We start from the raw sequence: 26,011 nt of genomic DNA on the forward strand, positions 1-26,011 counted from the left end.
ATTTCCATTTTCATTTGTCTCAGGGTATTTTTTGATTCCTCAGCAGTTGTTCATTTTTAACCTTCATGCCCTATGTTATTGTAGTTTCTTCTTCCATGCTTATCCACATCAAAAGATTGTAATGGGACTGTGGGGTTGAAAAAAGAAAGGCAGTGACATCATTGGTATTTGCAGAGTAAGGATCTTTGAATAGCTTATCCTATATAAAAGCAATGAAAATACTGCAAGAATTGTCAAAATCAACTTTTTCAGAACTATGGAAATTAATCCAAGGTGTATATCAATCTGGAGAATGTTTATTCAAGAAAAATGGCTATTATCTTTTTAAGAACAGTGAGTATTACATTGTTTCAACTTTCCCTATTCCCACCCACTCTCCCCAGTGCCGCATAGCCTTGAAAACCAAGAGCCCCATAGTCATGGCAAAAGTCAACAGCTGCTGACCCTAGCATTCAATGGGAGGAAAGAACAACGCTGGAACTCATTCAAAGCTCTGCTCTAAGAAAATTGTCATTATTCGACATAACAGTTCTCTAGAAAATTCCATTCACAAAGCCTGTCTTTTTCTGACCTCACTCAGAGCTCACTGAGGGCAAACAGCCTTTTCTCCAGGAGCATTTTTTCAAAATCAAAAAGCAAACACAAAAATCCCAAAACAAAAAAACCAAGAACATATCAAAATAAAAACAGAAATAAAGTATTGATTGTTTACCATCACAGCTCCCTGAGGCAATGATAATAGTTGTGGCAAACATTAAGCTAAACAGAACATTTAAAAGAAAAAGTTGAGAGAATATTTTATTCCATAAGAGGCTTTGAAAAGCTCTGACATGTTACTGGAGTTCCAGAAGGCCACGTGTATGCATAGGTCTGTGTGCATGTCCAGAGCTGTGCCTGTGCTGAAGAAAAATCCTGAGTTCTCCTCTCCAGTTGATCATGCCTCTGTGCAAGCAGGAAGTGGTGAAGGTTAAGGCAGGGTTGTAAACTGCTTGGCTGAGTGTTGAACACAGGCCCAACATGCACACAGAGACCCTTGGCAAAGACTGAGAGCCGCTTTGTTCAAGGAATTTAAGGAAACATGTGTCCAATATTTAACTGCCCTATAAGCTAATTGAGCAGAGATTTCAGTGGCCACACACAGCAAAGAACACAGACTTTACATAGTTAGTTCAAGGAAGACACAAACAGTAACAACAAGAAGCAACAACAACATAGAGCAACACCTCTAGTAGAGAGGTAAGAATATCTGATGTCTGGAGTTGCCACATTCTATTATTTAAAAGGTTCAGTTTTCAACAAGAAGTTACAAGACATGCAAAGAAACAAGTATGGCCAATACACAAGTAAAAGAAACTGTCCCTAAGAAAGTCCAGATGTTGAACTTACTATGCAGGGCTTTAAAGCAGTTTTAAATATATCAAATCAACCAAAGGAAACCATGTCTGAATAACTAAAGGAAAATATGAGAATGCTGTCTCATTAAATAGGGGACATAAAGAGGCAAAAATTAAGTTAATTAAGTTTTTAAAAATTTAAAAGAATCAAGTAGAAATGCTGGAGTTGAAAAGTTCAGTAATGGAAATGAAAAATTCCCTAGGAGGGTCAAAGAAGATTTGAGCAGACCAAAGAATCAGCCTACTCTAAAGATAGGTCAGTTGAGATGATTGAAGAACAGAAAAGAATGAAGAAAAACAAACCAAGGCTCACAGACCTATCAGTCAAGAGTACAAATATATGCATACTGTGAGTCCAGAGAAAGAGAAGGAAAAGACTAGAAAGAACATTTGAAGAAAAAATGGTCTTTCCAAATTTGTATGAAAAGCATTAATCTACACATCCAAGAAGCTTAATGGACTCCAAGTAGGATAAACTCAAAGAGTACATCAGGACTTCCTAGGTGGCGCAGTGGTAAAGAATCCGCCTGCCAATGCAGGGGACACGGGTTCGAGCCCTGCCCTGGGAAGATTCCACATGCCATGGAGCAACTAAGCCCGTGTGCCACAACTATTGAGCCTGTGCTCTAGAGCCCATGAGCCACGACTACTGAGCCCATGTGCCACAACTATTGAAGCCCATGCGCCTAGAGCCCATGCTCCACAACAAGAGAAACCACTACAATGAGGAGCCTGCGCACCACAATGAAGAGTAGCCCCCACTCGCAGCAACTAGAGAAAGCCCGTGTGCAGCAACGAAGACCCAATGTAGCCAATAAATAAATAAAATAAATAAATAAATTTAAAAAAAAACAATGCTAGTGTTTAAAAAAAAAAAAAAGAGTACATCATACATTGTAATCAAATAGTTGCAATACATTGCTGAAGAGAATCTTGAGAGCAGCAAATGAGTAGTGACCTATCACATGTAAGTGATCTTCAATTAGATTAAGAGCTGATTTCTCACAGTAACCATGGAAACCAGAAGGCAGTGGTTTGACATATTCAAAATATTGGAGGAAAAACTGTCAAAGAAGAACTCTAAATCTAGCAAAATTATTCCTCAAAAATGAAGGAGAGGGACATCCCTGGTGGTGCAGTGGTTAAGAATCTGCCTGCCAATGCAGGGGACACGGGTTCAATACCTGGTCTCAGAAGATCCCACATGCCAAGGAGCAACTAAGCCCATGGGCCACAACTACTTAGCCTGTGCTTTAGAGCCTGAGAGCCACAACCACTGAAGCCTGCATGCCTAGAGCCCATGCTCTGCAACAAGAGAAGCCACTGCAACAAGAGAAGCCACTGTAATGAGAAGCCTGCACACCACAACGAAGAGTAACCCCCACTCACTGCAACTAGAGAAAGCCTGCACACAGCAGTGAAGACCCAACATAGTCAATAAATAAATAAATAACTTTATTTTTTTTAAGTTAAGGAGAAATTAAGATATTCCCAGTATACACATGTGTTGACAATTCATTGCTAGCAAATATGACCTACAAGAAATCCTAAAGGGAATCTTTTAGGCCACAATGAAAGGACATTAGACAGTAACTCTAATCCACATGAATGAAAGCACCAATTACTCTATGTATAAATTCAAAAGACAGTATAAATGTAATTTTTACCTGCAATTCTTTTTTCCTTCTCTGATTTAAAAGGAAAATGCATAAAACAATAATTAGAAATCTGGGTTGAGAGACACAGTGTTTATGGATGTAATTTGTATGACAACAGCACAAAGGAGGAGGGGAAAGGATGGAGTTATGTAGGAGCAGAACATTTGTATACTAATGAAATTAAGTTTGTGTTAATCTGAATTAGATTGTTAGAAGTTAAAATGCTAGTTGCAAATCCCCAGGGTAACCTCTAAGTAAATAACTCCAAAAATCATTGTAAAAGAATGATAGCAAAATTGTACACTAGGAAATATCTGTTTAATGTAAAAGAAGATGGTAATGGATAAATAGAAGAATCAAAATGTGTTAGATACATAGGGCTTCCCTGGTGGCGCAGTGGTTAAGAATCCACCTGCCACTGCAGGGGACAGGAGTTTGATCCCTGGTCCAGGAAGACCCCACATTCTGCAAAGCAGCTAAGCCCATGCACCGCAACTACTGAGCCTGCACTCTAGAGCCCATGAGCCACAACCACTGAGCCCACACACTGCAACTACTGAAGCCCACGTGCCTAGAGCCCGTGCTCCGCAACAAGAGAAGCCACTGCAATGAGAAGCCTGCACACCACAACGAAGAGTAGCCCCTGCTCTCCACAACTAGAGAAAGCCCGCACACAGCAACAAAGACCCAAAGCAGCCAAAAATAAATAAATAATAAAATAAATCTAAAAAAATAATAAAATATGTATATATTAGATACATAGAAAATAAATTGCAAACTGGAAGATGTAAATCTTGATTTATCAGTAATTACATTACATGTGAATGGATTAACCAATCCAATCAGAAAGCAGATGAGCAGAATGGATAGAAATATGATCCAACTATATTTGATATACAAGGCAAACATTTTAGATTCAAAGACACAAGTAGGTTGAAAGCAAAGGAATGGAAGAAGACATATCTAAACAGAAACAAACAAGCAAAAAAAGAGCTGGAGTGCTATATGAATAGCAGAAAAAAATAGACTTTAAAAGTTGTTATCAGACACAAAAAAAGGTTGTTTTATAATGATAAAAGGGTCAATCCATTAAGAAGATAAAACAATTGTAAATGTGTACACATTTTAAAATGGAGACCCAAAACTCATAAAGTAAAAACAACAGAACTGAAGGGAGAAGTAGACATTCAGAGATAATAGTTGTAAACATCAACATTTCATTTTCAGTAATAGAATAACTAGCTAGAAGGTCAGCTGGGATAGAAGACTTGAAAAGCACTATAAGCCTACTAGGTCTACGCCATCTACAGAACACTTCACGCAGCAACAGCAGATTACACATTCTTTTCAAATGCACAATTGAACATCCTCTGGGACAGACCACAAAATAAGTATTATGTTAAGACATAAAACAAGTCTTAGTAAATTTAAAATAATTGAAAGTATGCAGAATATGTTCTTGGGCCACACTGGAGTGAAATTAGATATCAACACAAGAAAGGGGTCTGTGGAGTTCACGGGTGTGTAGAAATTAAACAGCAAACTCCTAAATAAGCAAGAAATCACAAGGGAAACTGAAAATACTTTGCAATGAATGAGAATGGAAACAAACATGCTAAAACCTACGGAGTGCTTACAGACAAATTTATAGCTGCAAATGCTTCTATTAAAAAGAAGAAAGATCTCAAACCAATTACCTAATCATTTACCATAAGAAACTAGAAACAGAAGAGCAAACTAAACCCCAAATAAGCAGCAGGAAGGAAATAAAATTAGAGGAAAATATAACTGACAGAGAATAGAAGAACAGTTGAGGATATCAACAAAACCAAAAGTTTGTTCTTTAAAAGCATCAACAAAATTGACAACTCTTTAGTTAGATTGCCCAAGAAATAGAAGAGAAGCCTCATATTAATACAAGATTCAGGGATGAAAACAGGAACATTACTACCAACCTTACAGACTTTTTTTTTTAAGAACTTTTATTGAGATACAGTTAACAGACAATGAACAGAATATATTTAGAATGTACAATTTGGTATCCCAGTCTCCCAATTCATTCCCCCACAACCCTCCCTGCTTTCCCCACTTGGTGTCCATGTGTGTGTTCTCTACATCTGTGTCTCTATTTCTGCCTTGCATTTCCTCTTTCATAGTTGTTAGCATTTGCCTTATGTATTGAGGTGCTCCTATATTGGGTGCATATATATTTATAATTGTTATCTCCTCTTCTTGGATGGATCCCTTGATCTTTATGTAATGTCCTTTCTTGTCTCTTGTAACATTTTTTATTTTAAAGTCTATTTTATCTGATATGACTCTTGCTACTCCAGCTTTCTTTTGATTTCCGTTTGCATGGAATATCTTTTTCCATCCCCTCCCTTTCAGTCTGTATGTGTGCCTAGGTCTGAAGTGGGTCTCTTGGAGACAGCATATATATGGGTCTTGTTTTTGTATCTATTCAGCCAGTCTATGTCTTTTGGTTGGTGCATTTAGTCCATTTACATTCAAGGTAATTATCAATATGTAAGTTCCTATTACCATTTTCTTAATTGTTTTGTTTTTGGTTTTGTAGGTCCTTTTCTTCTCTTATGTTTCCCACTTAGAGAAGTTCCTTTAGCATTTGTTGTAGGGCTGGTTTGGTGGTGCTGAATTCTCTTAGCTGTTGCTTGTCTGTAAAGCTTTTGATTTCTCCATCAAATCTGAATGAGATCCTTGCTGGGTAGAGTATTCTTGGTTGTAGGTTCTTCCCTTTCATCACTTTAAATATATTGTGCTACTCCCTTCTGGCTTGCAGAATTTCAGCTGAGAAATCAGCTGTTAACCTTATGGGAGTTCTCTTGTATGTTATTTGTCATTTTTCCCTGTTGCTTTTAGTAACATTTCTCTGTCTTTAATTTTTGTCAATTTGACTACTATATGTCTTGGCGTGTTTCTCCTTGGGTTTATCCTGCCTGGGACTTTCTGCGCTTCCTGGACTTGGGTGGCTATTTCCTTTCCCATGTTAGGGAAGTTTTCCACTATAATCTCTTCCAATATTTTCTCAGGTCCTTTCTCTTCCTCTTCTCCTTCTGGGACCCCTATAATGCTAATGTTGGTGTATTTAACATTGTCCCAGAGGTCTCTTAGGCTGTTTTCAGTTCTTTTCATTCTTTTTTTCTTTATTCTTTTCCGCATCAGTGATTTTCACCATTCTGTCTTCCAGGTCACTTTTTTGCCCTTCTGCCTCAGTTAATCTGCTATTGGTTCCTTCTAGTGTATTTTTCATTTCAGTTATTGTGTTGCATATCTCTGTTTGTTTGCTCTTTAATTCTTCTAGGTCTTTGGTAAACTTTTTGATCTTTGCGTCCAGTCTTTTTTCAAAGTCCTGGATCATCTTCACCATCATTATTCTGAATTCTTTTTCTGGAAGGGTGCCTATCTCCTCTTCGTTTAGTTGGTTTTCTGGGGTTTTATCCTGTCCCTTCATCTGGTACAAAGTCCTCTGCTTTTTCATTTCTCTATCTTTCTGTGGCTGTGGTTTTCAGTTCTACAAGACAAAATACTGCTGATACTGCTTGATACTGCTGTCTGCCCTCTTGTGTAGGAAGATATCTAGGAGGCTCGTGCGTGCTTCCTGATGGGAGGGACTGATGGTGGGTAGGGCTGGGTGGGCAGAGCTCAGTAAGTCTTTAAACTGATTTGGTAGGCGGAGCTCAGTAAAACTTTAATCTGCTTGTCTGCTAATGGGTGGGGCTGTGTTCACACCTTGTTGGTTGTTTGGCCTGAGGCTACTTAGCCCTGGAGCTTACTGGCTCTTTGGTAGGGCTAATGGCGGACTCTGGGAGGGTTCACGCCAATGAGCACTTCCCAGAACCCCTGCTGCCAGTGCACCTGTCTCCTCGGTGAGCCACAGCTGCCCCCCCACCTCTGCAGGCAAGCCTCCAACACCAGCAGGTAGGTCTGGTTCAGTCTCCTATGGGGTCACTGCTCCTTCCCCCGGGTCCTGGTGAACAACTTTTTTGTGTGCCCTCCACGAGTGGAGTCTCTGTTTCCCCCAGTCCTGTGGAGGTCCTGCAATCAAATCCCGCTGGCTTTCAAAGTCTGATTCTCTGGGGATTCCTCCTCCCCGTTGCTGGACTCCCAGGTTGGGAAGCCTGACGTGGGGCTCAGAACCCTCACTTTAGTGGGTGGACTTCTGCAGTATAACTGTTTTCCAGTTTGTAAGTCACCCATCCAGCATTTATGGGATTTGATTTTAACACAATTGCACCCCTCCTACCATCTCATTGCGGCTTCTTCTTTGTCTCTGGATGTGGGGTGTCTTTTTTGGTGAGTTCCAGTGTCTTTCTGTCAGTGATTGTTCAGCAGTTAGTTGTAATTCCGGTGCGCTTGCAAGCCAGACTTTTTTTTATTTTAAGAGAAAACCATGAAAATCTGTGTGCAAACAAATTAGGTGACCTTGATGACACGGACAAATTCATCAGAAGACTATTAACACTGACTCAAAATAGAAAATCTGAATAAGCCTATAAGAAGTACATTGATTTAGTAATGCAAACTCACAGAGAAAAGCCCAATTCTAGATGGCTTCACTGGTAAATTCTACCAACATGTAAAGAGGAGTCAAGAAAAATCCTTCACAGACACTTCTAAAAAAAAATAAAAAATAGAAAGGCAGTAACATATTTGAAGTCATTCTATCAGGCCAGTGTTACCCTGATTCAAAAACCAGACAGCACAAAGGAAAAAACCTGTAGACTCATATCCCTTATGAATATGGATGCAAAATTCTTAAGCAAAGTACTAGTAAAGTTAATCCAGCAACATATAAAAAGAATTGTACACCATGACCAGGTGGAATTTATCCCCGGAGGGTAAGGTTAGTTCATACACAAAAGTCAATGAATTATGTAATACACCATGTCAACAGAATAAAGCACAAAAGCTGCATAAATCAATAGATGCAGAAAAATCATCTCACAAAATTCAACATTCTTTCGTTATCAAAACACTAGAAGAAGGTCAATAACTGGGGAATGAAAATGAACTTTCTCAACTTGATAAACAGCATCTGTGAAAAGCCCACAGGTAACATCATACTTAAGAGTTGAAAACTGAAAGTTTTTCCCCTCAGATCAAGAAGACAAGGATGAGCCTTCTTGACACTTATATTCACCATTGTACTATAAATTACAGGGAAATAAGGTGAGAAAAACTAATATAAGGCATCTAAGTTAGAAAGGAAGAAGATTGCACTTCCCTGGTGGCACAGTGGTTAAGAATCCACCTGCCAACTTAGGGGACATGGGTTTGATCCCTGGGCCAGGAAGATCCCACATGCCGCAGAGCAACGAAGCCCTTGCACCACAACTACAAAGTCTGTGTTCTGGAGCCTTCGAGCCTCAACTATTGAGCCCGTGTACCACAACTACTGAAGCCTGCTCACCTGGAGCCCATGTTCTGCAACAAGAGAAGGCGCTGCAATGAGAAACCCATGCACCATGACTAAGAGTAGCCCCTGATCGCCACAACCTAGAGAAAGCCCAGGTGCAGAAATGAAGACCCAATGCAGCCAATAAATAAGTAAAGTTATTTAAAAAAAGAAAGGAATATCTTTTACATAGGAAAACAGTGTCTTACATAGTAAATCCTTAAAAATACACATGTGCATGTATACACACACATACACACACACCACCAACAGTTCTATAAATGAATTTATCAAGTTTACAGGATGTAAGATCAATATATATATACATCAGTTTTATTTCTGTACACCAGCAATGAACAATGTGAAAATGAAATTAAAAAACAATTTCATTCACAGCAGTGTCAGAAATAATAAAATACTTAGTAATAAATTTAACAAAAAAAGTATTAGACTTGTACACTGGAAACTGTAAAACATTACTGAGAGAAATTAATGAAGAACCAAATAAGTGGGGAGGCATGTTATGTGCATGGATTAGAAGACAATGTTATGGGGATGATTTATTAATATTACCAAAATGGCAATGTTCCCCAAATTTACCTACAGATTCTATGCAATTCCTATCAAAATTTTGGCTGCTCTTTTTGCAGAAATTTACATGGTGATCTTAAAATTCATATGGGAAAGCAAGGGACTCAATGGCCAAAATGATCTTGAAAAAGAACAAAGTTGGAAGACTTACACTTCCTGATTTGAAAACTTACTATAAAGCTGAAGTAGTAGACAGTATGGTACTGCATAAAGATAAGCATATGAATCAGTGGAATACAACTGATCGTCTAGAAAGTAATGCTTCATTTATGGTCAAGGGTTTTTGCCATGGGTGCCAAGACCATTCAATAGAGAAAGAATAGTCTTTACCAAAAGTGGTGCCCAGAGTTATACCAAAAGCCACTTAATTTGTATCCTTTAAAAAGGCAATTTTCAATATATGAATTATATCTCAATAAAGGAGGGTAGGAAAGATTCTCACACACACAGACGTGCACATGACACTGCAAAAGGCGGTGTGTGCTTTGCTGGGAAGAGAGATGACAGTAGAGTCGACCACCTCAGAAAAAATTAGAGAAGAGAGGAGAAGAGGTGTCAGACACATATCTTTCTTTCTCCAACTGAGAAAGTTTCCTGAGACTATTGTGTGTATATTTTAATTGGGAACTTGGAATCTTTTCTTCTTCTTGTTTAAAGTGGGGAGAGAGAGAGAGACTTTTCAAAGTACTTGATACCTATTGGCAACAGTAGAAGTGTGTCAAGAGCCCAGTGTTCTACTACAGCTAGTCAGAGTGACTGTTCAAGAAAAAAAAGCTGTTAGTATCTTTCTTGTGACCAGACAATAAAGGAATTGTTGCCAAAAACTATCCTTTGGAAACTGGGAAAGTTTTGATTTGTGAGAACCTTGCTGAAATTAGATTGTGTATAGTTGGAAAAGAGAGGATGTGCTAGTGAGACCCGTGTATGCAGGGGAGACTAATTGATACACAATAGAAGGAACTGATAGGCACTATTGATGCTGTTAATGATGGCTGAATGGAAAAGAGGTTTACTGGACTTTGCTTTTTCCTTTCCAATTTGTCTGCCTTTTCTTTCTTTCTTTTCTTTTTATGCCTTGTTGCAAAGGCTAGGACCTCCAGTACATTGTTGAATAAAGGTTGAGAGCAGACATCCTGCTTCATTCAATCTTCAGTTTAATTAAAACCCAGTCTTTCACCATTAAGTATAATGTTGGCAGTAGGTTTTTTGTAGATGCCCTTTATCCAGTTGAAGTTCACTTCTGTTCTTTGTTTGCTGAGAGGCTTTTCTAAAATCATGATTAGATTTTAGATTTTGTCTAGTGCATTTTCCACACCTATTGAGAAAATCAGATGTGGTTTTTTTCTTTTTAAAAAGCTTCTTAATTTGGTGGATTACATTGATCAATTCTGAGAGGTTAAGCCAACACTGCAGTCTTGAAATAAGCCTCACTTGGTCATGATTTATTGTCTTTTTAATTTTTGGATTCAATTTGTTAAAAATTTAAGAATTTTTCTGTTTGTGTTCATGAGGGTTGCTGGTCTGTAGTTTTCTTGTAATGTTTCTGTTTGATTTTGGCATCAGGGCACTGCTGGCCTCACTGAGTTTGAGAAGTATTCCCACCTTTTCTATTCTCTGGAAAAGTTATATTATTTCTTACTTCAACATTTGGTAGAAATCACCAATGAAGCTGTGTGGGTCTAGAAGGTCTTTTTTTTTTACTTTTTGTTTTTGCTTTGATGGGAAGATTTTAACTATAAACTTAATTTCTTTCATTGATCCAGGGCTATTCAGATTATCTGTTTTACGTGAGTGAGCTTGATGGCCTCTGTCTTTCAAGGAATTTGTCCATTTTTATTTAAGTTGTGAAATTTACTTCCATAAAGTTGTTCATAATATGCTTTTTATTATCATTTTAATGTCTGTAGAATCTGTATTGATACTCCTCTCTCATTCCTGTATTGGTAATTTGTGTCTTCTCTTTTCCTGATGAGTAAAAGTAGATAATGATCAATTTTATTGACTTTTTCCCTCCCAAAGGACACAGTCTGATTTCACTGATATTTTTCTATTGTTTTCTATTTCTATTTCAGTAATTTCAGATCATATTTATTAGTACCTTTTTTCTACTCAATTTGGCTTTTACTTACTTTTATTTTTCTAGTGTATAAAAGTGAGTGATTAGGTCATTGAGTTGAGACCTTTCTTCTTATCTAATAAAAATATTTAGTGCCTGATGTCAGCATCATGGCAGCATGAGATGCTCCCTTTGTCTCTCCCTTCAGTCCACAAGGTGTCCTCTGCCCAACATACCAGGATGCCAGAAATTTCCATACATCTGTGCATCTAAAGGTGGGTGGACTGGAACACACAGTGGAGGCAGAGCCTGCAGTCCTGACCCCTTGACTGTGACAGATGAGCCTGATGCCCCAGAGAACCTGGCAGCAGCAGGGGAGGCAGTGCACACGACTCTGGATTTTTGGTGCAACAGGGCCCTTGGCCACAGGAAACCAGGCAGCAGTGGCAGCAGAGCCTGTGACCCCATACCTCCAGCCACAGAGGCATCTGTGACTCTGGTCCCCCACCCGCAGCAGCACCCCAACAACCTCTTATGTGGCAGAGGTACCCACAGTCCCAGCTCCCCCAACACTCCCTATCTCCACTCATGGTTGTAGAGGCTGTGACTCAGGCAACCCTGGATGCAGCGGAGGTACCTACCATCCCAGGGCCCCAAGTTGTGATGCCAGTGACAGCAGTGACACTGGCAACAGCAAGGCAACAGCAACCCCAGAGACACAAGCAGCAACAACAAGGGCACCAGGTGACACTTCTGGCTAGAGGCAGTGAAGGGTGGAAAGAGCTGACTCTCAAATATAGCCAGAGGCAGCCTAAGTAAGAGAAACCACAAATTTGTGCTGTAGCACCACTTACTGAAAAACAAAAGAAAAGCCTCTAACTTCTAACCTGTTGAATTGTTAAAATCAACTTTTAAAAAGCTTTACCTAAATAAGAAAGGTGTTCACTACTTTAAATGCACCAGCAAAGGAACAACTCATCAAGTAACATAAAAAACCGTGGTAACTCAGCATCACAAAAAGACAATGACAAATCTCTAGAAACCAAATTTAAAGTTATGGAATATTGCAACCTAACTGATAGAGAATTCAAAATAGCTGTCATGAGTTGTCATGTCAATGAGTGGCAAGAAGACTCAGAAAGGCAGTTTACTGAGCGCAGGAATAAAACTAACAAACAGAAGGAATACTTTACCAAAGAGACTGAAACTCTAAAAAACAACTAAACAAAAATTCTGGAGCTGAAGAACTCAATAAAGGAGATGAAGAAAACACATTAGAAGGCATTGGAAACAGAGCACATCATATGGAAGAAAGAATTAACAAACTCACAGACAGAAAAATAGAAATGATACAGGTGGAAGAGGACACACAACTAAGATCAAAAAAATTAAGAAATTCTATGAGTATAGAATAGTATAACAGAGTATCTGACTCTATTAAGAAAGGCAATGTTAGAATAATGGGTATCCCAGAAGGGAGAAGGGAACAGAGAGTTTATTTAAAGAAGTAATAGCTGAGAATTTCCCCAACCTGGGAAGGAACTGGATATTCAACTTCTTGAAGCTAAGAGAACACCTAATTACCTCAACACAAGAAGACTGTCTCCAAGACATGTTATGTCAACACTGGCCAAAGTTCATTACAAAGAAAAAATTATAAAGCAGGGGAAAAAAGATGGTAATCTACAAAGGAACCCCCATTAGGCTAGCAGCAGGTTTCTCAGCAGAAACTACAGGCCAGGAGAGAGTGGCATGACATACTCAAGATATTGAAAGATAAAAACTGTCAGCCAAGAAATAAAGTTTTTCCCAAAGCTGAGGGAATTCACTGTCGCTAGATATGCTTTATAGAAAATGTTGAAGAGTCGCTGCAGCAGCCGTGGGAGGCGTCCGCAACAAGATGAAGCTCATCATCCTGGACCACTATTCTCAGGCCAGTGAGTGGGCAGCCAAATACATCAGGAACCGCATCATCCAGTTTAACCCAGCACCAGACAAGTACTTCACCCTGGGGCTTCCCACTGGGAGCACCCCACTTGGCTGCTACAAGAAGCTGATTGAATACTATAAGAATGGAGACCTGTCCTTCAAATATGTGAAGACTTTCAACATGGATGAGTATGTGGGCCCTCCTCGAGACCACCCGGAGAGCTACCACTCCTTCATGTGGAACAAATTCTTCAAGCACATTGACATCCACCCAGAAAACACCCACATTCTGGATGGGAATGCAGCTGACCTGCAGGCTGAGTGTGATGCCTTTGAAGAGAAGATCAAGGCTGCGGGTGGGATTGAGCTGTTTGTTGGAGGCATCGGCCCTGATGGACACATTGCCTTCAACGAGCCGGGGTCCAGTCTGGTATCCAGGACGCGTGTGAAGACGCTAGCCATGGACACCATCCTGGCTAACGCTAGGTTCTTCGATGGAGATCTCGCCAAGGGGCCCACCGTGGCCCTGACGGTGGGCGTGGGCACTGTCATGGATGCTAGAGAGGTGATGATCCTCATCACAGGCGCTCACAAGGCCTTCGCTCTGTACAAGGCCATCGAGGAGGGGGTGAACCACATGTGGACCGTGTCTGCCTTCCAGCAGCATCCCCGCATGGTGTTTGTGTGCGACGAGGATGCCACCCTGGACTTGAAAGTGAAGACCATCAAGTATTTCAAAGGTTTAATGCTTGTTCGTAACAAGTTGGTGGATCCCTTGTACAGTATCAAAGAGAAAGAAACAGAGAAAAGCCAGTCATCTAAGAAACCATACAGTGATTAGCCTGTGCTAATCCTCGTGTCAAGTACCTCATTGGGACAGGCGGGTCTTTCTGGAAATTGTCTTTAGGAAGACAGAATTGTATTTCTTTAACCTACTACAGTTACTCCAGATAAGTGGGTGAACTTACTGTTCTTAGCTGTGCAGTGTGGAGTCTAGTCATGGAGTTTAGCTACTTGTTTGTAACTTAGTCTTAATCAGAAAAAAAAAAAATCACTCCATAATTGTGTCTGCCCCACTGACTAGGGGTTTTTAGCTTTTTGTTGTCTCTGACATGGTTCACATGTACAATACACTCCCGCCAGTAAGTTCTATCATTATGTGCGCTGATTCTCAATTGGGAGGGAGTTAGAGGCTTATGTATATTGGACAAAACCTCTTAGGAGAGTCCTGAGAGCCCCTCTTGAACAGGCCTGCCGCTTATTTGAGAAGCATTGTTTTAAGTTAAGGAACAAACACTCTCAATGTCTAAAATCAGTATAAGGAAGCAGCCCCTCTGGTCAGTAATAAGTGCCATGGGAAGGAAACTATCCCTTACTTTCTTTCCCCAGTTTTTTCTGCTCTTTCAGTTGGCCTTTCTGCGAACTCAGAGGACACCTTGAGGGGAGGATTTGGGTGGGTGGGCCTAAAGAGAAGGCTTTTGCTGGTAAACTCAGAGCCTCAAGGGGCCCAGCCACGTCAAACTCCCCTTCCTTCCAGCACCAGGAGGAAGGCAGAAACCCTTTTCCCACCAGATCCCTGTTTTTGTTCCAAGGTCTCACTGTGGCACCTCTCATACATACTCTTTCATAAGTAGGAGGTCCACAGGGGCAACAGACACTGTCAAGTTCAATGCTGTGTTCAGTCAAGGTGATAGAGCCAGGGCAAGCAGCTCAGTTGAGTTTAGAAACACACTAGTGACGTGTTCTATGTCCCCAAGAGCTGAGTGCCAAGAAACATACCAACTACTTCTAAAGTTGCCTAATATCCTTTCCTCACTTAAAATACCCTGCCTTTCTAACCGTCCTAGGTTCATGTGGCATGGTCCAATGCTCCTAGAACATCAGGAAATACAGTGCTTTTGCCCCTTTATCCATCACTCCTTGTTCACAAGATGAGGCTACTGCTCTGCCTTCCTTTCACTCCTCTGCCTTTTGATGGTTTGGATGCTGCCTCCTTCTCCCGATTTTTGTGCCTGTTTGAAGCTGCTGCTGCCTCTTTTTCTGGGAAAGATCTTTCAGAGCCTGGCTCAGGCCTCTCTTTTAGTGCTGTGTTTGGTACCAGCATTTCATCTTTAGCTTTTATACGTGATTGTGCTGTCATTCTGTTTTAAGCTAATTGATTAATGGACTTGTTTACAATGTGTTATTTTCTATTAAATCCAGTATTTTCAAGTAAAAAAAAAAAAAAGAAAATGTTGAAAAGGAAATTTTTCTACCTGAAATGAAAAGGCAAAGTGCACAAAGCTTTGACTATGGCAATAAACAGAATCAGAAATGCAACTCTGTGTCAGAATAGGTTGTTAAACAAATTATAGCATAAAGGTTAAAGAGGAAAAGCAAAACAAATAAGTATAATTATGTCAATTTGGTAATGAACTCACAATATAAAAAGGGATAATTTGAGACAACAAAAACATAAAAAAGGGAGAGAAAAAGGATGAAACAGCATAGGCAAATAAAGATAAGATGCTATCAGAAGAAAAAAGGCTATTTTATATATGAGACATTTTATACAATTCTCATTGTAACCACAAAACATAAATGTAGAGCAGAAACATAAAATATAAAAAATGAGGGACAGAGAAAAACATCATAGAAAACCACCAAACTAAAATGGCAGACAAACATAAGGAAAAAGAAACAATGGAGATATAGAGCAACCAGAAACAAAAGATAAAATAGCAGGACTAAGTCCTCATTTGTCAGTTACCCTATATGTAAATGAAGTGAATTCACCAATCAAAACACAGAGTGGTTGGATGGATTAAAAAATAAGACCCCCCCCCCCAAAAAAAAAGACCCAAGTATATGCTGCCTCTAGGAGACTCATCTCAGCCCTAAAGAAAAACAGAGGCTGAAAGTGAAGGGATGAAAGATGATACTCAAAGCAAATGGCAGCCAAAAGAAACCAGGTATAGCCATACTCATATCAGCCAAAGTAGACTTCAAGCCCCAAAATGTAAGAAGAGACAAATATGGACAGTATATAATAAAGGGGAAAATTCATCAATAAAACATAATAGATATATATATATACACATACCTAACATAGAAGCATCAGAAGATATAAAGCAATTATTAACAAACCTAAAGGGAAAAGTTGACAGCAACACAACAATAGTAGGAGATTTTAATCCTCCACTTACATCAGTGGATAGATCATCCGGACAGAAAGTCAACAAGGAAACAGTGGCCTGAAGTGAAATATTAGACCAGATGGACTTAATAGATTTATATAGAACATTCCATCCAAATGCAGCAGAATGCACATGGAACAGTCTCAAGGATAGACCATATGTTGGGACACAAAACAAGTCTCAATTATTTAAGAAGATTGAAATCATACTAAGCATCTTTTCTGACCAGAATAGTGTGAAACTAGAAACCAACTATAAGGAAAAGCTGGAGACTGCACAACATGCTACTGAATAACTCTTGGGTCAATGAGGAAATCAAAGGAGAAATTAAAAAATACCTGAAGACAAATTAAAATGAGAATACAACATACCAAAATCTATGGGATGCAGCAAAAGTGGTACTAGGAGGGAAGTTTATAGTAATATAAAGCTATCTCAAGAAACGAACAATCTAACCTTACACCTAAATGAACTAGAAAAAGAAGAACAAATGAAGCCCAAAGTGAGTAGAAGTAAGGAAATAGTAGAGTGGAAATAAATGATATACAGACTAAAAAGATAATAGACAAGATTGATGAAACTAAGAACTGTTTCTTTGAAAATGTGGGGGGAAAATGGCAAACCTTTAGCTAGACTCAATAAGAAAAAAGAGGAAAGGGTCAGATAAAATCAGGAATGAGAGAGGAGAAATTGCAAAGGATACCACAGAAATACAAAGGATTATAAGTGAATACTATAAATAGCTATACACCAACAAATTGGATAACCTAGAGGAAATGGATGAATTCTTAGAATCATATAACCTTCCAAGATTGAATCACAAAGAAATAGAAAATATGAATAGACTGATCACTAGTAAGGAGATTGAACAAGTAATCAAAAAAAAAAAAAAAAAAAAAAAAACCTGCCTAAAAACAGAAGTCTAGGGCCAAATGGCTTCACAGGAGAATTCTACCAAAATTTCAAAGAAGATTTAATACCTATGCTTCTCAAATTCTTCCAAAAAAACTTGAAGAGGAAAGAATGCTTCATAACTTAATAATAATGAGGCCAACATTACCCTAATACCAAACCAGGCAAGGAAACATAAAAAAAGAAAATTACAGGTCAGGATCTCTGATGAACATAGATGCAAAAATCCTCAACAAAATATTAGCACACTGTAAACAATATGTTAAAAGGATCATACACCATGATCAAGTGGGACTTATTCCAAGATGCAAGGATGGTTCAACATCTGCAAATCAATCAACATGATACACCACATCAACAAAGTGAAAGATAAAAATCATATGATCATCTCAATAGATGCAGAGAAAGCATTTGACAAAATTCAACACAAAATTCAATTCATGGAAAAAACTCAATAAAATGGGTTATAGCAGGACCATATATCAACATAATAAAGGCTATATATGACAAACCCCCAGCTAATATCATATTCAACTGTGAAAAACTGAAAGCTATCACTCTAAGATCAAGACAAGACAGGATGCCCACTCTCACCACTCTTATTAACATAGTATTGGAAGTCCTAGCCAGAACAGTCAAGAAAAAGATATAAAAGGCATGCAAATTGGAAAGAAAGAAGTAAAACTGTCACTATTTACAGATGACATGATATTATATATGTAAAACCCTAAAGTTTCCACCAAAAAACTGTTAAATGAATACAGTAAAGTTGCAGGGTACAAAATTAGTGTACAGAAATCTGTTGTTTTTATACACTTCAATGAATTATCAGAAAGAGAAATTAAGAAATGCCATTTATAATTTTAACAAAAAAGAATAAAATACTTAGGAATAAATTTAACCAAGGAGGTGAGAGACCTGTATACTGAAAACTATAAGATATTGATGAAAGAAATAAAAGAAGATGCAAAGAAGTAGAGTTAATCTGTGCTCATAGATTGGAAAAATTAACACTGTTAAAATGTCCATAATCACCTAGCACAATCTATATATTCAGTGCAATCCCTGTTGAAATCCCAATGACATCTTTTACAGAAATAGAACTAAAAATCCTACAATTTATATGGACCCACAAAGGACAGCCAAAAAATAGTGATAAAAAAAGAATGAAGCTGGAGGTGTCATAGGCCCTGGTTTCAAATTATATTACAAAGTTACAGTAATCAAAACAACATAGTATTGGCAGAAAAATGGACACACAGACAAGTGGAGCAGAATTAAGATCCCAGAAATAAACCCACATATATATGACAATTAATATATGACAAAGGGGCAAAGAACATGCAATGGAGAAAGGATAGTCTCTTCAATAAATGGTGCTGGGAAAACTAGACAGTCACGTGCAAAAGAATGGAACTAGACCATTATCTTACATCATACACAAAATTAACCCAAAATGGATTAAAGACTTGAATGTAAGATCTGAACCTACAAAACTCTTAGGTGAAACCATAGGCCATATGTTTTTTACATCGACCTTAGCAATATCTTACTGGATATGTTTCCTAAAGCAAGGGAAACAAAAGCAAAAATAAACAATTGAGACTACATGAAACTAGAAAGCTTCTGCACAGTGAAGGAAACTATCAACAAAACGAAAAGACTACCTACCAAATGGGAGATGATATTTGTAAATCATGTACTTGATAAGGCACTAATATCCAAAATATATAAAGAACTCATACAACTCAAGAACACAAAACCAAACATCCTGAACATGTTCCCAAAGTAGACATACAGATGGCCAACAGGCACATGAAAAGATGTTCAACATCACTAATTATTAAGGAAATGCAAATCAAATCCACAATGAGATATCACCTCACATCCATCTGAATGGCTAGAAAAACAAGTGCTGGAGAGGATGTGGAGAAAAGGGAACCCTCTTACACTGTTGGTGGGAATGTAAATTGGTGCAGCCACTATGAAAAATAGTATGGAGATTCCTAAAAATTTAAGAATAATTAATTTTCTAGACAGCCTACTTCTGAATATTTATCCAAGGAACACAAAAACACTAATTCAAAAAGATATATGCACTCCTTGTTCATTGCAGCGTTATTTTCAATAAGCAAGATATAGAAATACCCTAAGTGCCCCTGAGTGGATGAATGGATAAAGAAGATGTGATATGTATATACAGTGGACTCAGACATAAAACAAAACAAAACAGAACAAAAGATGAAATCCTGCCATTTGTGAAAACATGGGATGGACCTTGAGGGTTATTATGCTAAGTGAAGTAAGTCAGAGAGAGACAAATACAGTATGACTTCACTCATGTGTGAAATCTAAAAATAAACAAATGAACCAAACCAAATAAAACAAACACATAGATATAGAGAACTGAGTAGTGCTTACCAGGAGGGAATGTAGTTAGGGAGAAGGCCAAATGGGTAAAGAGGGTCAACTTTTGGTGATAAGCACATTAGTGTATACAGAAATTGAAATATAATGTACACATGAAATTTACATAATTTTTTAGTGATTCAGTTATACATCTATATACATATATATTTTTTCTTTACATTCTCTTCAATTATAGGTTATCACAAGATATTGAGTATAGTTCTCTGTGCTATACAGCAGGTCCTTGTTGTTTATTTTATGTATAATAGTGTGTATATATTTTAATGCCAAACTCCTAATTTATCCCTCCCTCACTCCCCTTTGGTAACCATAAGTTTGTTTTCTATGTCTGTGAGTCTATTTCCTGTTTTGTAAATAAGTTCATTTGTAGCATTTTTTAGATTCCACATGTGATATCATATGGTATTTGTCTCTTTGTCTGATTTACATCACTCAATCTGATAATTTCTATGTCCATCCATGTTGCTGCAAATGGCATTATTTCAGTCTTTTTTATGGCTGAATAGTATTCCATTGTGTATATACACCACATCTTCTTTATTCATTCCTCTGTTGATGGACACTTGGGTTGCTTCCATGTCTGGGCTATTGTAAATAGTGCTGCTGTGAACATTGAGGGGCATATATCTTTTAAAATTATAGTTTTCTCCAGATATATGCCCAGGAGTGGGATTGCTGAGTTTTCATTCCAGGGTTATAATTTCCTGCTTCTTTGCACATCTGGTCATTTTTGTATCTAAGGCACTTAAAATTTTGTTGCTAGGCTCTAGAAAAAATGTGTTTGGTTCTTTATATTAGATTGTATTTATATATATAAAATGTGTAACATGTTTATTTCATATACATATATACACACATTTAATTATCCACACATGGTGTGTTTATGTGAGTATAATTATATTTTGTGTGTTATATATATATTTGTCTATTTAATTTACTTTTAGCTTTTTTCCGGGATATAATTAAGTTACTTAGAAACATTTTGATCCTTTCCAGGCTTACTTTTAAAGTGTGTTAGACAAACCAGTTAAACCTTCATTTTAGGGCTCATTTGGCTTCACTGTGGACCAGTGGCCGCGCAAGCACTGTTCCGGGTGCCCCAGCTGTTGCCCACTGCACCCTGGCTGTGAGGCATGTGACCTGTCCATGCCAGCATCTGCTGACCAGCCTCAGTGGGACTTGAGGCGAGCCCTCTGCGGACAGCCATGCTCTGCTCTCTGGTGCTATGCCCCTTGAATTCCAGCTGTCTTGGCCTCCCCATGCTCTCCATCCTGTTTCCTCAGTCCAAGGAGACGGCAGAGCTGTGTGTGTTCCCCTCGCAGGGCTGTAGCCTGGAAACAGGCTTCAGGCAGGAAGCTGGGGCACCTGTAGGATTCACATTTGTCTTTTTTCTCAGAGCTCTCTGTCCTGTGTGCCTCTTTCCCAATGTCTATAAACTATTTTTTCAAATGTTCTGTCTGGTTTTTAGCTATTTAAAACAGTAGGGAAAACCCAGTCCTTGTTGCTTCAGCCATCTCGTCCTTAGGTGGGAACAGCCTGATGGACGTTGAGCAGCATCCATTCATCGGTAACAGTACACCAAGCTGGCCTGCCCTTCTGACTGGGTGGGACTGGTCCCCACCCCCGCTCCATCGAGGAAATCAGGAAATCCTACTTTCAGTGTGAAAAACCCGTGTTCATTTACACTTTATTTTTTACACAACTGATCAGGACAGAGATTCCTACTCCCATGATTTTTGGTAAGGCTCCTAGTACCTCAAAAGTTTCTGAAAACATCTTTAAAGCTAAATTAATTTCACTGACAATACTTGAGGCACAAATACTTGGAAATGAAGAAAACTGAAAATATACATCTTGGGTTGGAAGCAATGGTTTAGGAGCTAAAAACTCCTTGTCCTGTTTTCAGAGGGAGGATTCTAACTCAGCTTCACAGCAGGTCAGATGGTTCCCCAAGGGCAGCCCAGGGATTAGCCTAGTTATTGAGCGGTTCCTGGTGCTAATGTGACCTTCTTCCTTTGAAGACCTCACTGGGCAGGGCCTGGTGAAGAGAATGGAGGGAGGCGGTGGAGGCATCTGAACTGCCCCCTCCCCCCTGCCACTTTGTATTAAATAGAAAACCACTTTGCTGCAGTGATGAGCCAGCTGCCGGCCTGCACCCCATTCTCCAGTGAGGCCAGGAAAGGGCCTTGCAGCCAAACAGCATGTAGCTTCACAGCTGGCTGTCAGCTTTGCCTGAATGGTAGACTTTGCCATAAAACTGCTTTAAGAGCTAGCACGACATTCCTGAGCTAAGGAAAGCATGAAAACAATCTGAATCCTTCAGTGGTCACAATGATGAACATGTTAGTCTTAGGGAAAATGAAAGAAATCAGATCAAAGTGGCTTCATGTAATTTTTCACGACTTTTCTGCACAACTTGGAACCCATTTTTTGTTTGTTTGTTTTTAATGAGAATGGGGAAATAAAATCAGTACCCTGAAGCCATGTGAGAAATATACCAGGAGCTTCAGTGTGGTTGACAAGGGCAGACTCTGAACTAGGAAAAAAGGATGAAGCTTATTTAAATCACATGAAATAAACCCAGGAATCTTTTAATCCTAAGGCCTGAGTTGTCCTAGTAGAAGTCACTTTTTTTGTGTTAATTTGAACCTCTGGCTTTTTGTTGGGGCCTGTTAGAGGAAGGCTTCAGACTTGTTAGCAAAGTGACGTGAAATGTGTGTGGCCTGGAACTTTCACGCGTTTTTTTCCCATCAACAGTGTATTCCAGCTGTAAACGGTGACTCATGCCACTTCGCCTCATGACAGTACTTACAATGGCAGTTGCATTTACATATTTTAGGGTCCTTTGAACAGAGCTTCGCAGTTAGTGGGGTCTTGCTGTTCACTAATTTCTCATCAGACATGAGCGGAGGGGGTTTCATGCCTCTCTTGTGGGTGAGGAAATGGGGGAGTTGAGTCAAAGTTTCACCAACTTGGCTGGCTCCCAGCCGTAAGGACCCATGAGAAGACGCAGGCTACTGACTGAATTCCGCCAGGAAATGCTGCCCTGGCCAGGCCGGGCCTCAGGATAACGCTGAGTGTCTCCTTGTTCTGTCTCACTCAGCAACTGTGGTGCCCACGTGTCTGCAGGCAGCATAGTGGTGCATTTTCCCTCGAGAGCAGGTGGGGTTGGGAGCGTGGTCTGGAGAGGTTACGAGGATGCTGGCTGCGCTCAGCTCACAGCTTCCCCCACCTCTGACTAGAATCATTTGATGCTTACTTTGCTAACTATACTTTTGCAAAAAGCAGCATAAATCAACTCCATTAATGTAGGGAAGGGCAAAGAGTTGCTAAGGAAACATTCCTGGAGATCGGTCCTCATAACTCAGAAAGGTTGCCTGGCTTTACAGTGCCAGCTTAGTCATTAGGAGCAGAGGTCGGGGCTTCAGACCTTTACAACAATTATGATAGCTGTGACAGCTGGTTGCAGACATGGCTTGTGGAGTACTTAATGGCTAAGCCTTTAACACGGAGTCTGTTAAACTACAGATTAAATAGTAATGATTTTTCATAACACCAATCCATTTAAAGACATAGACACTAATTTGTTTCCTTGAAAAACAAAACACGAAAACCAAATTTATCAAATGGCCTGCTCTTTCCTGCACTGATTTCCAACCAACACCCGCCCCCCGCCCCCTGGTTTTCAGATTGAATCAAGTTGGAAATTTACATCAAATAGCTATAGAGTATTCCTTTCCCAGCTAATTGACTTATATTCCTTAGTCTTCTAACCTCAAGGTCCATCAGAGCAGCGCTGGCTTTGGTAGGGACACACGGAAATGCCAGAGGACAGGCAGGAGACCTGGGCGGCCTCATCCCCAGGGACAGGCAGGCTGAGTCTCTGTGCTTTTCAGCTACATTCAGTTCTTGGTTGTTCCCAAAGGGCCAAATGCAGGGGTGTGACACCCTCTATGAAATGCACCCTTTATCATCCAGAGACCAGACTTCGTATTTTCCAGCAGCCCTCCCCGCCCCCACGCACAGCCCTCGATCAGGGCAGCAAACATGCTCTATTATAAAGGTAGGCTGCTCTTCTGAGACTGTGATGCAGGCAGCGCTCCTGTTCGACTCTGTGAACCAGGACTTGCCCACAGCAGGCAGTGAAAAAACGGTTTTCAATGTGACCAAAATCATACACAAAAAAGAGAAGTACACCAATGTTTTACTTTAAAGGCTTTTTTTTTTTTAACTTTTCACAAAGGATTTGCTGTAAGCCTTCAAGTCATCTTGTCCAACCCCAAAGCTGTATTTAAGCGTCGTGGGTCCCAGCCCGGGATGCAGGAATCTGACTTTCTAAAGCAGATCACGACCGTCGAGGAACTGGAACCGAAAGCAAGTAACTGCACCAAGGTATTCGTTTCACTCATACTCCTTGCCCTTGCTGTGTGTCTGCTGGGGGCTGTGGCTACCCATCGGGTCTCCCCCTGCAGGTCCTCGTGTGGCACACTCGGACAGAGAAGGTGAACCTAGCCAACGAGCCCAAGTACCACCTGGACACAGTGACGATTGAGGTGTGATGGAGCTGCAGCTGGTGCTGTGGCGGCCGAGGAGGCGGCGCGCGTGCGAGGTGGGGCTGCAGGCACCCAGGGGGCTGCTCCCTCTGTTCTCCTCAGCACAGCAGCCCATGTCGTCACCCGACGGACACCTGCTTACAGGGTGGTCAGGTCCGGAAGCTGAGTGCGGGTATGGACATCTGCTCTTGTCTCCATTTGTTCTGCATGTTCCCCTACAACCAGCCCGGAGGGTCTCTGTACAGTATAGCTAATAGCACGCAGGGTACCATTCTGAGAATCACATACTTTTTTTTCCCATTTGGCCTTATAATTGGTAGAACTGAACAGGTTTTCAAAACAGATGACAAGTATTTTGTCAACAACACGTTCCCAATTCATGACTTTGCAACGTGAAGTAATTTTTCGTAAGGTTGGTGGCAGTATATATCACAGGAAATAAAACCCACAAAAAAAAGGTCTATGGATTCATCTGTTTAATACAGGGATATGACATTTGTCAGTACTAGGCACCATAAAATGTAAACACAATTACTGTCATAAACCTGGATATACCTTCAAGGATTGAAGTGGCTTGTTTAGTTACCCTGTTTGCATCTAGTGCAGAGAAAGGTATCCTGTTAGCACTCTGTATACACAGGAAGAGATCCCAATTACAAGGGAGGCAGGTAAAATCTGACTTCTTCAAACATTCTTTAAACTAAGTTTTGTAGTAACATCCAGGTTTATCTTCCTTTCACTAACCACGTTCCCTGTTAAGCACATCATAACAACAGCACAGTGAAGTGAATGATGACATAAAAGAATCTGGATACACTAGAAAACAGTGCTCAGTGATACATTGACATTCTATTTATATGATTAAACATTTGATCATACAGTACCTTCCTAAAGGATTACTGGCTACTCTGGGGGTGGGGTTCATACTGCCAAAGGTATTACTAACATGATAACTACTTCCCTTATATGCGAACAGTAGAGCTATAATTTCATCAAGAGGGAAACTGATTTTGCACGTTGACCGAGCAGCTTCCCAGATAACGTGTCTATGAAATCCTGGGAAATGTGAGCAGAGCTGCCCTCAACATGAAATGGTTTCTCAACCTGCTTGTCACCACAGCAAATTTAATCAGTACAGACCAACACGGTCAATCAGATAATTCTTAATATGAACAAATGGGGAAAAAAGAAAAAAATATATGTACATGAATGAACAGGGGAACTAGGTGCGTCTCAGCAGGAATGTCAGGTGGCAGCTCGGTGGGCCGTGCTGCAGGGTCACTTCCACAGCTGCGTGCTGAGCGTCTGACCCGATGAGCCCCCTGACCACCCCGCTGCCCCCGCCGTGGTGCTGGGGGTCTGGCTGAAGCCCGTTGCAGGGGTTGTGCTGCCCAGGCTCAGGCCAGCCATCTGCTGGTTCACCTGTGAACACACAAAAGGAAATCCTTCACTTTCAGTTCTTGTTTCTTTAGCCACGGTTAGACATTCATTCAGCCTGTTTTATTAGAAGCGGCCTTTATTTGAAGTTGATTTGGTCAGAGAGGCATGGAAGTTCAATAGCAATTCTCAGTATTTTTCATCCATGTGAAAAGCTGTCCAAGCCCTGGGGTAAAAACAGACGACTACACAATGCTTTCTCTACAGAAAGCAAATAACTACTGTGTTCCCTTCTTGGTCTCTATTTCCTTCCACTTTTCAGCCCTGCCCATAAAGTGATTCCTCATTTTTATATTCATTCATTTTCTGGACTCAATTTCTTGTCCCGGAAAGATTAACCACAACTGGAAAAAGTACCAAAGCACTCTTTGAATTCATATCTGGATATACTATGAGTATGCTGTTTGAACTTTCAACTATACTAGGATATACTTTCAACTATACTTTAACTACTAAGAACTA

At 39.9% G+C, this 26,011-nt stretch overlaps 3 protein-coding genes across 9 annotated transcripts in view; 2 read left to right on the plus strand and 1 right to left on the minus strand.

Annotated features, from left to right (window-relative positions):
* Positions 1–24,118, plus strand: part of B3GAT2 (beta-1,3-glucuronyltransferase 2) — a 97,113-nt gene extending 72,995 nt beyond the window's left edge. The window contains exons 3-4 of one of the 2 annotated variants that reach the window (XM_057738328.1): positions 23,803–23,951; positions 24,032–24,118. In XM_057738328.1, coding sequence (XP_057594311.1) covers positions 23,803–23,951; positions 24,032–24,118 — 236 coding nt within the window. Of the gene's footprint in view, positions 1–23,802 lie in introns of both variants that reach the window. The other variant, XM_057738327.1, reaches the window with a different exon arrangement.
* Positions 12,995–14,176, plus strand: LOC130855190 (glucosamine-6-phosphate isomerase 1-like). Its single transcript, XM_057738329.1, has one exon. The coding sequence runs from the start codon at positions 13,013–13,015 to the stop codon at positions 13,880–13,882; it is 870 nt and encodes a 289-aa protein (XP_057594312.1). The 5' UTR covers positions 12,995–13,012; the 3' UTR covers positions 13,883–14,176.
* A 455-nt stretch (positions 24,119–24,573) lies between the features above and the next one.
* SMAP1 (small ArfGAP 1) overlaps positions 24,574–26,011 on the minus strand; it is a 164,883-nt gene continuing 163,445 nt past the window's right edge. For 5 of the 6 annotated variants that reach the window (XM_057738323.1, XM_057738320.1, XM_057738325.1 and 2 more), the window contains one exon: positions 24,574–25,534. In XM_057738323.1, the coding sequence (XP_057594306.1) occupies positions 25,391–25,534 (144 nt within the window). In that variant the 3' untranslated portion in view covers positions 24,574–25,390. The remainder of the gene's footprint in view (positions 25,535–26,011) is intronic. The other variant, XM_057738324.1, reaches the window with a different exon arrangement.

Source organism: Hippopotamus amphibius, chromosome 6, assembly GCF_030028045.1.
Source record: "Hippopotamus amphibius kiboko isolate mHipAmp2 chromosome 6, mHipAmp2.hap2, whole genome shotgun sequence".
Classification (NCBI taxonomy): domain Eukaryota; kingdom Metazoa; phylum Chordata; class Mammalia; order Artiodactyla; family Hippopotamidae; genus Hippopotamus; species Hippopotamus amphibius.

Bases quoted from the DNA above. Each gene is read 5' to 3' on its own strand.
- LOC130855190 (XM_057738329.1), top strand. From the start codon at position 13,013: ATGAAGCTCATCATCCTGGACCACTATTCTCAGGCCAGTGAGTGGGCA.